Genomic DNA, 12,376 nt, shown 5'->3' with positions numbered 1-12,376 from the left:
AGGCTTTGAGGCAGCTATTTTTAAATGTTGGAAACTCTTCTCTCCAAAGGCAGTACGTTTGGTTTATTTAGCTAGAACATGTGTTATGTTGATAAAAAGAAAAGGGAATGGCCAGGTGTGGTGCCTCACACCTGTAATCCCAGCACTTTCGGAGGCTGAGGAGGGTGGATCACTTGAGGTCAGGAGTTCAAGACCAGCCTGGCCAACATGGTGAAACCCCATCTCTACTAAATGTACAAAAATTAGCCAGGTGTGGTGGTGAGCACCTGTAGTCCCAGCTACTCGGGAGGCTGAGGCAGGAGAATCACTTGAACCCAGGAGGTGGAGGTTGCAGTGAGCCGAGATTGCACCACTGTAGTCCAGCCTGGGCGACAGAATGAGACTCTGTAAAAAAAGAAAAAAAAAAGAAAAGAAAGAAAAGGGAATACGCTAGAGCATTAGATACATACTATTTCAAATTAGAGTCTCTAGACTGTAACTGTCCTGGAGGCAGAGACTGTGTGAATGTAATTTACTCTTTACATGACACCTAGCTCATATATATACAAACTCTTAAATGATTTTTGGCATAGCAGTGATTTGATAATCTGTGACAGTCATTTGCAGTAAAGTGGGGATCTGGTAATTATTTATTTTAATACCTCAATATAAATAAATAAACCAGATAAGTCACATTCTTCTGGAATTCTCCCTTGCCAAAAAAATGCTTTTTGAGATATTATTATTCTATTCTCTATCTACCTTTCTTGCATGAATTAGGTAGCCATAAAAGTTTCACTTTACCTCACCTTGTTATCTCAAAAATTAATGAGGATTACAATCATGTTAAAAATGTAATTGCATTACTGTTGCTGTATTTTTTTTTAATGATAGTAGTAATGATTACCATGGTGAGTTTTCTTGTCTCCCTGAGCAATGATCTAGCTTTGGTCAGTAGCAACAGTCATAACAGTAATACAGTTGGAAAAGTTCAGCAGTTGAGAATTTATCATTCAATAGAATTGTGGGGTGACGTGAGGGCAGGAGTGAGGGAGATTTTTTAACTTCTGGAGTACTTTGTGATGTTTATTAATATTTTCTTTCTTTTTGTTATTAATACTGGTCTAGTAATATTCTTCTATACCATTTGGTGATACCTTTTGGAGTCCAAATGAATGAGTCAACATCTCAAGAGGAACTCAGACCTGCTCAGGTTCTTGTCCTATATAGGTTTATTACATTTATGGGAAGATTTGAGATTCAACATTCTTGGGAAAATTGAGATATAATATCACAGTCTATCATTTAATTATTTCTATTTTTGGTTGAAGTATTCTGCATCAGGTTTTGACAGAAATGCTGAAAAGGGGGTCAAAATAACAGTTGAGTCATGGCGACCTGCTTCTAGTTGGTTGGCATTCCTTGATTATATATAAAAGTCTGTTATTGTTTGAATTTGTTGATACAACTACTTTGTGTAATTTTATTTGGCATGATATTTACTCATTATGTGAAATTTTTAAAAATTAAAACCTTACTGTATTAAAATATAAGACAGTAGTTTAATCCACAGCTCTTTTTGGATGCCATTTACTAACACTGTTTCCATTTCAGGAAAATGGAAAAGAAGACAAAGAGAGGAAATGGAACTTAACTGAAGTGAAAGGGCTTCATGAGGTAGAGGTGGCATGAATAAATCAGATATTAATGCTGGAGAATAAGCTAGATAAATCAATTTTCTTATGATAAAAGAAAAGATATGGGTATTCAAAAAGATAACTAGAATTGCAAAAGGAAAAGGACAAACTCATGTTGATTATTAAGCTGATTCATTTGAGTAAGTTGCAGGAAACTTCCATAGACATGTAAATTATTTGTGAAGAACTGTTATAAATTACAGATAAATAAAGACTGCTTTCTAAAGTTACCCTAAAAACTGTAACCACCAGCTTTTAGGGTCACTTTACTATCATGCTGAAAATGTAATTTCCAGGTTAATCATTTAAGTAACTTTGTGTTTAAATAAATACAAGACTACAATAAAGAAGAACATTTCATAGAAAAGGGGAGGCAATTAAAAATAGTCCTATAGATTCACAAGTGAGTTGACTAACGCGAGTTTTTAAAATATCCTATTGATTGTCGATGGCTCACACTTGTAATCCCAGCACTTTGGGAGATCGAGGTGGATCACTTGAGGTCATGAGTTCGAGACCAGACTGGCCAACATGGCAAAACTCCATCTCTACTAATAATACAAAAATTATCTGGGCCTGACGGTGCATGCCTGTAATCCTAGCTACTTGAAAGGCCAAGGCAAGGTAATCACTTTAACCCAGGAGGTGGAGGTTGCAGTGAGCCGAGATCGTGCCACTGCGCTCCAGCCTGGGCAACAGAGTGAAACTGCATCTCCAAAAAAAAAAAAAAAAAAAAAAAATATATATATATAGAGAGAGAGAGAGTCAGATTTTTAAAGTACGTTAGCATGTATACAAAAACTATTTTGTTGCTATTCATAAAATTGATCTTTAATTTCCTCAATTAAGATTAAATGCTTTTTCTTTTTGCCACAAATACAGAAAGTGATTCTAGTAATGAAACAGTAGCATTTCCAAAGGTCTGATTTCCTTATGCTATGGTCTCTAATCATGTTTCTATAAAGTATTGTATAATTCAAGAATTAGTGTACATCTAAAATGATATTCCTAGCATATTACTTTGTTAGTAATAGGAAGATGTGATGACATTTTGAACCAACACATTTTATCTTGTAAATGCAGAAAATACACTCTGATTACCTCTTCACCTCTAATATACAGCATTAGATCCCAGAAAAATTAACTAGGAATGTTTGGTTAACCCTTACAAAGCAATTAACTTTCCTTTAATTGGAATAATTTATAGAACTTTGTCAAAAATCAAGTCACACTGAAATTGGTGATTTTTTTCCTCTTTTCAAAGACTTTACAGAGTGTGCCAGATATTCCTGTAAAAGAGGCCACCAACAACGTGGTGGAGAAAGCAACAGATGAAGTGAAATCCCAAGGTAGAGAACTAGCCTTTCTCTTATACAATAGAATCTAAAACTGGCTGGGCATGGTGGCTCAGGCCTGTAATACCAGCACTTTGGGAGGCCGAGGCGGGTGGATCACCAGAGGTCAGGAGTTCGAAACCAGCCTGGCCAACATGGTGAAACACCATCTCTTCTAAAAATACAAAAAATTAGCTGGGCTTAGTGGTGGGTGCCTGTAATCCCAGCTACTCTGGAGGCTGAGGCAGGAGAATTGTGTGAACCCGGGAGGCGGGGGTTGCAGTGAGCTGAGCTCGTGGATTGCACTCCAGCCTGGGTGACAGAGCGAAACTTCATCTCAAAAAAAAAAACAAAAAAGAGTCTAAAACTATCATTAAAATTTTCCTGGGGATGCATTCTTCAAGATTTTGCACTTTAAAGATATAATTTCAGGGGATATTTTATTTTATTTTTATTTTTTAGAGATGGATCTTGCCCTGTCACCCAGACTGAAGTTCAGTGACACGGTCATAGTTCACTGCAGACTCAAAGTCCTGGGTTCAAGTGATCCTCCCACCTCAGCCTCTAGAGTTGCTGGGACTATGGGCGCACATTACCTCACCCAGCTAGTTTTTTATTTTTTATTTTTGTAGAGACAGGTTCTTGCTATGTTGCCTGGTCTGGTCTCGATCTCCTGGACTCAGGCGATCCTCCTGTCTCAGCCTCCAGAGTCACTGAGATTATAGGCCAGAGGGTATTTTAAATGCAGTTTGGGAAATAATTTAAAATATATTTCATTCACCTTCTATTAATGCTTTTGAGGCAATTTATGATTATTCATCTTGCACTTAAAGAGAAAATTTATCTAAGAAAGCTGACTGACATCTAGCAGGCAACCCACTAATACAATAATAAAATGAAGAACTCCAGTGATTTGGGTTGCTTATTGTCCTTGGCCCTGTTTATTGTTTTTGGGTTTTTTTGTTTTTTTTTGTTGTTTTTTGTTTTTTGTTTTGTTTTGGTTTTTTTTGAGACGAAGTTTCGCTCTTGTTGCCCAGAGCAGAGTGCAATGGTGCAATCTCGGCTCACTGCAACCTCAGCCTCCCAGGTTCAAGCGATTCTCCTGCCTCAGCCTCCTGAGTAGCTGGGATTACAGGCATGTGCCACCACGCCCGGCTAAGTTTGTATTTTTAATAGAGATGGGGTTTCCCAATGTTGGCCAGGCTGGTCTCGAACTCCCAACCTCAGGTGATCTGCCTGCCTTGGCCTCCTAAAGTGTTGGGATTACAAGCTTGAGCCACTGTGCCTGGCCGATGCTGTTTATTTTTTTTACTCATGTACTTGACCACATATTTATTCCATTTGACCCAAAGCTTGACTCCTAGCCCCATCCTTAACCCAAATTCCACATAATTATGCAGATTGAAAATTTATAGGATTAAAAAGTCTTCAAAAAAGTAGAGAAGACATTCATCTCTTTCATTACAGCTCTTTTAACTCCAAATACTTAGTGAAATCCATATCACCAGAAATTCTTTACAATATTTAAAATTTAATAATTTTACTATAATTTTTCTTCAATTTACAAGTATTGAACGTTTAGTATATGCTAGGCTGAGCTAGGACTGAAGTATAATAATATCAAAGTGTTTTCTAAACTATAAATTGATATATAGATGCTAGTTGTAATTTTTAGGTGCTGGGTTTTTTTTTTTTCCCAAAGTGTTCTTTCTTTTTAAACCAACTAAGAGTAATTATTTACTATTTCTTCCTAGTAATACACATTGTAATACATATTCATTAAAACCCTAACTTTCACTTGTTGTGGTGGCCTATGCCTGTAATCCCAGGACTTTGGGAGGCTGAGATGGGAGGATCATTTGAGGTCAGGAGTTCGAGACCAGCCTGGGCAACACAGCAAGACCCAATCTCTAAAAAACAATTTTTTTAAGAGAAAAAAAGGAACCAAACTTTCCTTCAAATTATACTACAAGGCTATAGTTTCCTGAAATAGCATGGTACTGGTATAAAAGCAGACACACAGACATAATAGAGAACCCAGAAATAAAACCAAATACCTACAACCAACCTTGACAAAGCATACAAAAACAAACTGGGGAAAGAATACCCTATTTAATAAATGTTGCTGGGGAAATTGGCTAGCTACATGTAGAAGAATGAAACTGTATCCCTATCTCTCACCTTATACAAAAGTAAACTCAGGATGGATCAAAAACTTAAATCTGAGACCTGAAACCTTAAAAATTCTAGAAAATAACCTAGGAAAAACTCTTTTGGACATTGGCTTAGGCAAAGAATTTATAATGAAGACTCCAGAAGCAAATGCAATAAAACAAAAAATAAATAAATGGGACCTAATTAAACTAAAAAGCTTCTGTACAGCAAAAGAAATAACCATCAGACTAAACTGACAACCCACAGAATGGAAGAAAATATTTGCTGTGTGTCCAACAAAGAACTAATAACCAGAATCTACAAAGAACTCAAACAAATCAGCAAGAAGAAAAAAATAATTATCCCATCAAAAAGTGGGCAAATGACATGAACAGACATTTCTCAAAAGAATATATACAAATGGCCAATGAACATGTGAAAAAGTGCTGAACATCACTAATCATCAGGGAAATGCAAATTAAAACCACGATGAAATACTACCTTACTCCTGCAAGAATGATCATTATTAAAATGTCAAAAAACAATAGATGTTGTCATGGATATGGTGAAAAGCTAATGCTTGTACACTGCTGGTGGGAATGTAAATTAGTATAACCTTTATGGAAAAGAGTATGGAAATTTCTTTCTTTCTTTTTTTTTTTTTTTTTTGAGACAGAGTCTCGCTGTGTTGCCCAGGCGAGTGGCATGATCTTGGCTCACTGCAAGCTCTGCCTCCCAGGTTCATGCCATTCTCCTGCCTCAGCCTCCCGAGTAGTTGAGACTTCAGGCACCTGCCACCACTCCTGGCTAATTTTTTCTATTTTTTTAGTAGAGACAGGGTTTCACCATGTTAGGCAGGATGATCTCGATCTCCTGACCTTCTGATCCGCCCGCCTTGGCCTCCCATAGTGCTGGGATTACAGGCGTGAGCCACCGCGCCCAGCCGAGTATGGAAATTTCTTAAAGACCTAAAAGTAGATCTGCTATTCAATCCAGCAGCCCCACTACTGGGTATCTACCCAAAAGAAAATAAGTCATTATATTAAAAAGACACCTGCATATGTATGTTTATTGCAGCACAATTCACAATTGCAAAGATATGGAACCAACCTAAGTGCCCAGCAACCAATGACTGGATAAAGAGCACTTCGGAAGGCCAAGGTGGGCAGATCACAAGGTCAAGAGATCGAGACCATCCCGGTGAAACCCCGTCTCTACTAAAAATACAAAAATTAGCTGGGTGTGGTGGCAGGTGCCTGTAGTCCCAGCTACTTGGGAGGCTGGGGCAGGAGAATTGCTTGAACCCAGGAGGCAGAGGTTGCAGTGAGCCAAGATCACGCCACTGCATTCCAGCCTGGCAACAGAGCGAGACTCCATCTCAAAAAAAAAAAGAAAAAGAAAATGTGGTATATATACACCATGGAATACTACTCAGCCATAAAAAAGAATGAAATGATATATTTTGCAGCAACTTGGATGGAGCTGAAGGCCATTATTCTAAGTGAAGTAACTCAAGAATGGAAAGCCAATACCATCTGTTCTCACTTAGAAGTGGGAGCTAAGCTATGGGTATGCAAGGACATGCAGAGTGATATAATGGGCTATGGAGACTCAGAAGCGGGAGGGTGGAAGGAGGGGCAAGGGATTTAAAAAAACAACCTATTGGGTACAATGTACACTACTCAGGTGACGGGTGCACTAAAATCTCAGACTGCACCACTATACAATTCATCCATGTAACCAAAAATCACTTGTACCCCTGAAAATTTAAAAAATTTTTTTAAAAGAACCAAACTTTCCAACACTCATTCTGTCTTTCTTATAAACTTAGTACTGTTTTCACAGCTTCACTAACTTCTAAAAATTTTCTTCCTGGCAAGTCTTTACTTCTCCTCTTCTACCTGTCCCCACCTCCTGTTTTTCTGATTTTACTTCCTTATGCCAAACATCTACCACCAGCACCACATACATATTCTTTGCCTTTACCTTAATCTCTTGGGCCAGGTTTATAAATTAGCTCATTCATTTTATTTTATTTTATTTTTTGAGATGGAGTCTTGCTCTGTCGTCCAGGCTGGAGTGCAGTGGCGCAATCTCAGCTCACTGCAACCTCCGCCTCCCGAGTTCAAACGATTCTCATGCCTCAGCCTCCCAAGTAGCTGGGATTGCAGCCACCCGCCACTATGCCCATCTAATTTTTGCATTTTTAATAGAGACGGGGTTTCACTATGTTGGCCAGGCTGGTCTCAAACTCCTGACCTCAGGTGATCCGCCCACCTCGGCCTCCCAAAGTGCTGGGATTACAGGCTTGAGCCACCGTGCCTGGCCTAAATTAACTCATTCATTTTAAAGATGCCAAACAGAATTTTGATCTAGGTAATTTGTTATAAATTTAATTAGGTACTCACTTTAATTAGTTTGTGGCCACATTTGCACCTACAAAACTGTACATATGTATTCCACCAGGTAATTTTTCACCTCCCCAGAAAACATATCAAGCAAGAGTTTGTGGTCTTTCCTCTTCTTGTACTTTCAATTTCTCTTATTGCTTTTCAATGTATGGTAGACAGAAATGTGTTTTGTTTAAATCTATCTATCTCAGTATATGATATGTACTGAAAACATTGCAGTTGCTTATTCTGATATCAAACACAATGCAGTGTACTTATTTATTAATAATCAGTCACTATTAAAACTTTTTACTCTAAATCCCTCATTTGTGAATGTGTGTGTATCTGTGGGTATATACAAAGTAGGAAGAGGATCTGTTATTGCAATTTCAACAGGTCAAAGGAAGTGTCTTCATCCTTATTATATACTTGTCAAAATTAAAGTCATGTTACCTTGATAAGCAGCTCCCAACATGCACTCAAATACATATCGTTGCATAGAAAATACTGTGGTTAAATATATCATGTCAATTCTTCATTTATTTACCCTTGTTTTTCTACTTTTCAGGCTGAGCTTAACTTGCATTTTGAGAATTTTTTTTTAACTATCAGTTTGCTCAGTTCTATTCTTATTACACAGCCCTAAGATTAACAATGTTTTGTAGGAAACTGCCTTTTCCTTTATCTATTGAATTTTAATTCCGGTGGTGTTTAGTAGTACTTCTTTACCTCCTTCCTTTGCAGCAGTCATTCTACATCATGTGCCAGTGTTAAGAAATCCTGATAATAAGGACAAAGCAGCTGAGTTTCAAACAGGGCCTGTGTTTAAAGAAAACATCATACAGCTTAAGTAGCCCTGCTGGGTCGATTTTCACCAGTTTAATCAGCAACCAGACCCACTAATGTTATATGCCTCCTTGTGAAGAAAGACCCTGCTAAGACTTATTATAATATGAATTATAATTCATTCCTATTTATGTCCTTAAATAGGCTTTGTACTGCGGCTGTGCCCAGCAGTGGGCCATACACTGAGAGCCAAAAATGATAAAAGTCACTTATAAGGCTAGACTTTTCAAAATGTGTACAAGGAATTCTTTTGTGTCCCTACTTATTTAGTTGAAAGCATTTATGCTCATAGTGCCTGGATAGTTCTTTTTATATTAGAAGATAGACCACTAGAGTGGTGAAGATGCACGTATTGGGGGCAGAGCTTGAAAGGCTCTTGATTCTTGGAAAAGTTTAGGAAGATGATCCTGAAAAAGAATTCCAGTGCCTGGCACACAGTGAGAAATTAACAGTTATTTATTGAGTGAGTATATAAAAGAATGAATCAATCAATCTTAAAAGGTTTAGGATGTCCAACCAGAGACCTGCTAAAAAATCCAGTACATCTTTGAAACTATTCAATTAAACCTCTGAATTAAATTGCCCTTGGGGCAGTGCTGTAATTTGTAATCCATGAATTCAGAGGTCACTCAGTCAAAAGAGCTTCACATAGGCTTGTTCAGAATCCTGATTTATTGACCCTGCTGTTGCTGTGCTTCTTTTTCTTGTTTTTGTGGCTCTAAGAGAGAAGTGTTTGACTACAGTGGTCACCAAACACATGTCTACTTCCATTCTGTACATCAGTGGGGACAATGCAAGCACTAGGATTATTGCTTAGCAACCTATAATAGCCAAGTACACTAGAAGAGCACTAACAGGCTGCAATGATGATGGAGAATGCCTTAGTTCATGTGTGAGTTTACTAATGAGCCATGGCAGATGGGTAGATATTAAGTTGCCATATATCCTTGATGCAGGAGGAGGAATTGTCTGTCTTGGGTTATGGGAGACAGGTTAAAAAGAAAGAGTACAGTTGACTCTTGGACAACACAGTTTGAATTGCATGGGTCCACTTATACACAGATTTTCTTCCACCTCTGCCACTCCAAAACAGCAAGATCAACCCTTCCTCTTCCTCCTCTCCTCAGTCTATTGAACATGAGGACAATGAGAATGAAAACATTTAGGATGATCCACTTCCATTTAATGAATAGTAAATATATTTTATCTTCCTTATGATATCCTTCCTTCCCTTCCTTCCTTCCTTCCTTCCTTCCTTCCTTCCTTCCTTCCTTCCTTCCTTCCTTCCCTCCTTCCCTCTCTCCCTCCTTCCTTCCTCCTCCCCACCGCCTCTCTCTTTCTTTCTTTAAAAAAAAAATACAGATACATGGTCTCACTCTGTTGCCTAAGCTGGAGTATAGTGGTGCAATCATAGCTCACTGCAGTCTCTCCCTCCTGGGCTCAAGGGATCCTCCTGCCTCAGCCTCCTGAGTAGCTGGGACTACAGGCATGTACACCACACCCACCTAAGTTTTTAATTTTTTTTGCAGAGACTGGGTCTTGCTATGTTGCCCAGAGTGGTCTTGAGCTCCTGGCCTCAAGTGATCATCCTGCCTCAGCCTCCTGAAGTGCTGGGATTACAGATTACTGCACCTAGCCTCTTATGATTTTCTCCATAACATTTTCTTTCTCTAGCTTACTTTATTATAAGAATACAGTATATAATACATATAACATACAAAATATGTGTTAATCAACTGCTTATGTTTTCAGTAAGGTTTCTGGTCAACAGTAGGCTACTAGCAGTCAAATTTTGGGGGAGTTGAAAGTTATACATAGGTTTTTGACTGTGCAGATATTGGTTCCTCTAACTCCTACGTTGTTCAAGGGTCAACTGTACATTAGAACCTAGAGACTTGAATGAATTCCTTTCTTTTTACACTTATTTAAAAATAAAAATAAAAGCATTATATATTTATGAGCATTGTGACAAAACAGAAGGGAAACACACTTTTCCCTCTTTCCCCACCTAAAACAGTTAATAAGTTTGCAAATCCAACTTAGAGGTGAGGGGAAGCATTGTACTACCCTCTTTACCTTTCCCATATTGGAATAAGAGAAGAGGCCAAGGAAGAAATCAAAACTTGGGAGAGAGATTGATAAATACTATCCACTATTAGATTTAAGACATTCTGTAGATGAAATGTTGGCTTTTCAAGGGTTTCTTCACAGACCAATTTTTCTCCTGGACAGAAAGATGGATACTATCTAAATAGAATTTAAAAGTATTCTTCAGGATATTGTTTTCTTGTTTTTGTTTTGTTTTGTTTGGTTTTGAGACGGCGTCTTGCTCTGTCTCCCAGGCTGGAGTGCAGTGGCGCAATCTCCGCTCACTGCAACCTCCACCTCCTGGGATCATGCCATTCTCCTGCCTCAGCCTCCCAAGTAGCTGGGACCACAGGTGCCCGCCACCACACCTAGCTAATTTTTTGTTTTGTTTTTTTTTTTTTTTTTTTTTTTTTAGTAGAGACGGGGTTTCACCGTGTTAGCCAGGATGGTCTCGATCTCCTGACCTTGTGATCTGCCCGCCTTGGCCTCCCAAAGTGCTGGGATTACAGGTGTGAGCCACTGCACCCGGCCAGGATATTGGTTTTTAAACTTTTTTAAAGCAGAAAAACCTTTTTTTTTCAAAGGAAAATTTCCTATGCTCTACAATTCCGTAAAACAAATTGAAGCATAGCTGTTCCAGTCACAAACAGTACAAGGGGCTTAGAGTCCTATGGCCTTTGAAACTCCCTCTTGGGACCCTGAGAAGCATAGTTCAAAAACCACTGCTCCACAGTAGGAACTCTTATTCTTGCAGGTGGTGACATAAATTGGAACCAATCACTCTGGGAAATAATTTAATAATATCTCCTTAAGGTGAAATGCACATACCTATGACCCTGTGCCAGTCTGTTCCTGCTGCTATAACAAAATAGCATAGGCTGGGTAATTTATAAACAGTGTAAATTTAGTGCTCACAGTTATGGAAGCTGGGAAGTCCAAGATCAAGGCACCAGCAAGTTTCATGTCTGGTGAGGGCCTGGTCTCTGCTTCCTAGATGGCATTGTGTCCTCCAGAGGAGATGAACACTGTCCTCATATGGCAGAATAGATGGAAGGGCAAAAAAAGGGAGGTTCCTAGCTAGTTCCCTCTAGCCCTTTTAGAAAGGTACTGTTAATCCATTCTTGAAGACAAAGCCTTCATGACTTAATCACTTCCCCAAAGGTACCACCTTTTAATACTATCACATTGGGTCTTAGGTTCCAACATATGAATTTTGGAGGAACACATACATTCAAACCATACCACCTACAATTGAAATCCTAGTAATTATATACCAGAGAAACCCTCACATGTGGACACAAAGAGACATATGCAGTACTTTTCATAATAGGATTGTCTTTATAGTAAAAAAAAAAAAAAACTGGAAATAACCCAGTCTATCTAAAAGAGAATGAATAAACACTTTATTATACAGTTATATTATGCAGCAGTGAAAATGAATGAACTAGACCTATACCTTTCAATATAGATGAATTTTCCAAATACTAAGTATAAAAAAGACTGTAGAATATATATAGTATGAAATATTTTATGAAATTAAAAAACAAGAACAATATTATATTGCTTAGATATAATAAAAATAAGTGCATGGAAATGATAAACATGAAATTCAGAATAATCTCTCAAAGTAGCAGTCTATGGGAGGCTTTAATATATAGGTAATTTTTTTCTTAAGCTAAGAGTAGATACAGGCCACTTATATCATCATTATACTTGCAGGTCTTTAATATTTTGTAATAAGTAAGGTTAAAAAACACTGCTCTAGAGTTATAAAGATTCTGGTCTCTTGCTATTATTACATAATATTATTTATTGAGAGTTATTAATGATTGAAGCACATCTTAATAACTACTTTCCAGTTAAGGTTAAAAATAGCTAGTTTACCTGG

The 12,376-nt window shown here is 38.0% G+C and overlaps 1 protein-coding gene across 1 annotated transcript in view; it reads left to right on the top strand.

Annotated features, from left to right (window-relative positions):
* Positions 1-987: 987 nt before the first annotated feature.
* Positions 988-12,376, top strand: part of EFCAB5 (EF-hand calcium binding domain 5) — a 165,155-nt gene continuing 153,766 nt past the window's right edge. The window contains exons 1-3 of the mRNA XM_003277076.2: positions 988-1,192; positions 1,594-1,656; positions 2,941-3,025. Of these exons, the coding sequence (XP_003277124.1) occupies positions 1,151-1,192; positions 1,594-1,656; positions 2,941-3,025 (190 nt within the window). The 5' untranslated portion in view covers positions 988-1,150. The remainder of the gene's footprint in view (positions 1,193-1,593; positions 1,657-2,940; positions 3,026-12,376) is intronic.

The sequence above is a fragment of the Nomascus leucogenys genome, chromosome 19 (genome assembly GCF_006542625.1).
Source record: "Nomascus leucogenys isolate Asia chromosome 19, Asia_NLE_v1, whole genome shotgun sequence".
In the NCBI taxonomy this organism is placed as follows: Eukaryota; Metazoa; Chordata; class Mammalia; order Primates; family Hylobatidae; genus Nomascus; species Nomascus leucogenys.
This window is presented reverse-complemented; position numbering and strand designations above follow the sequence as displayed.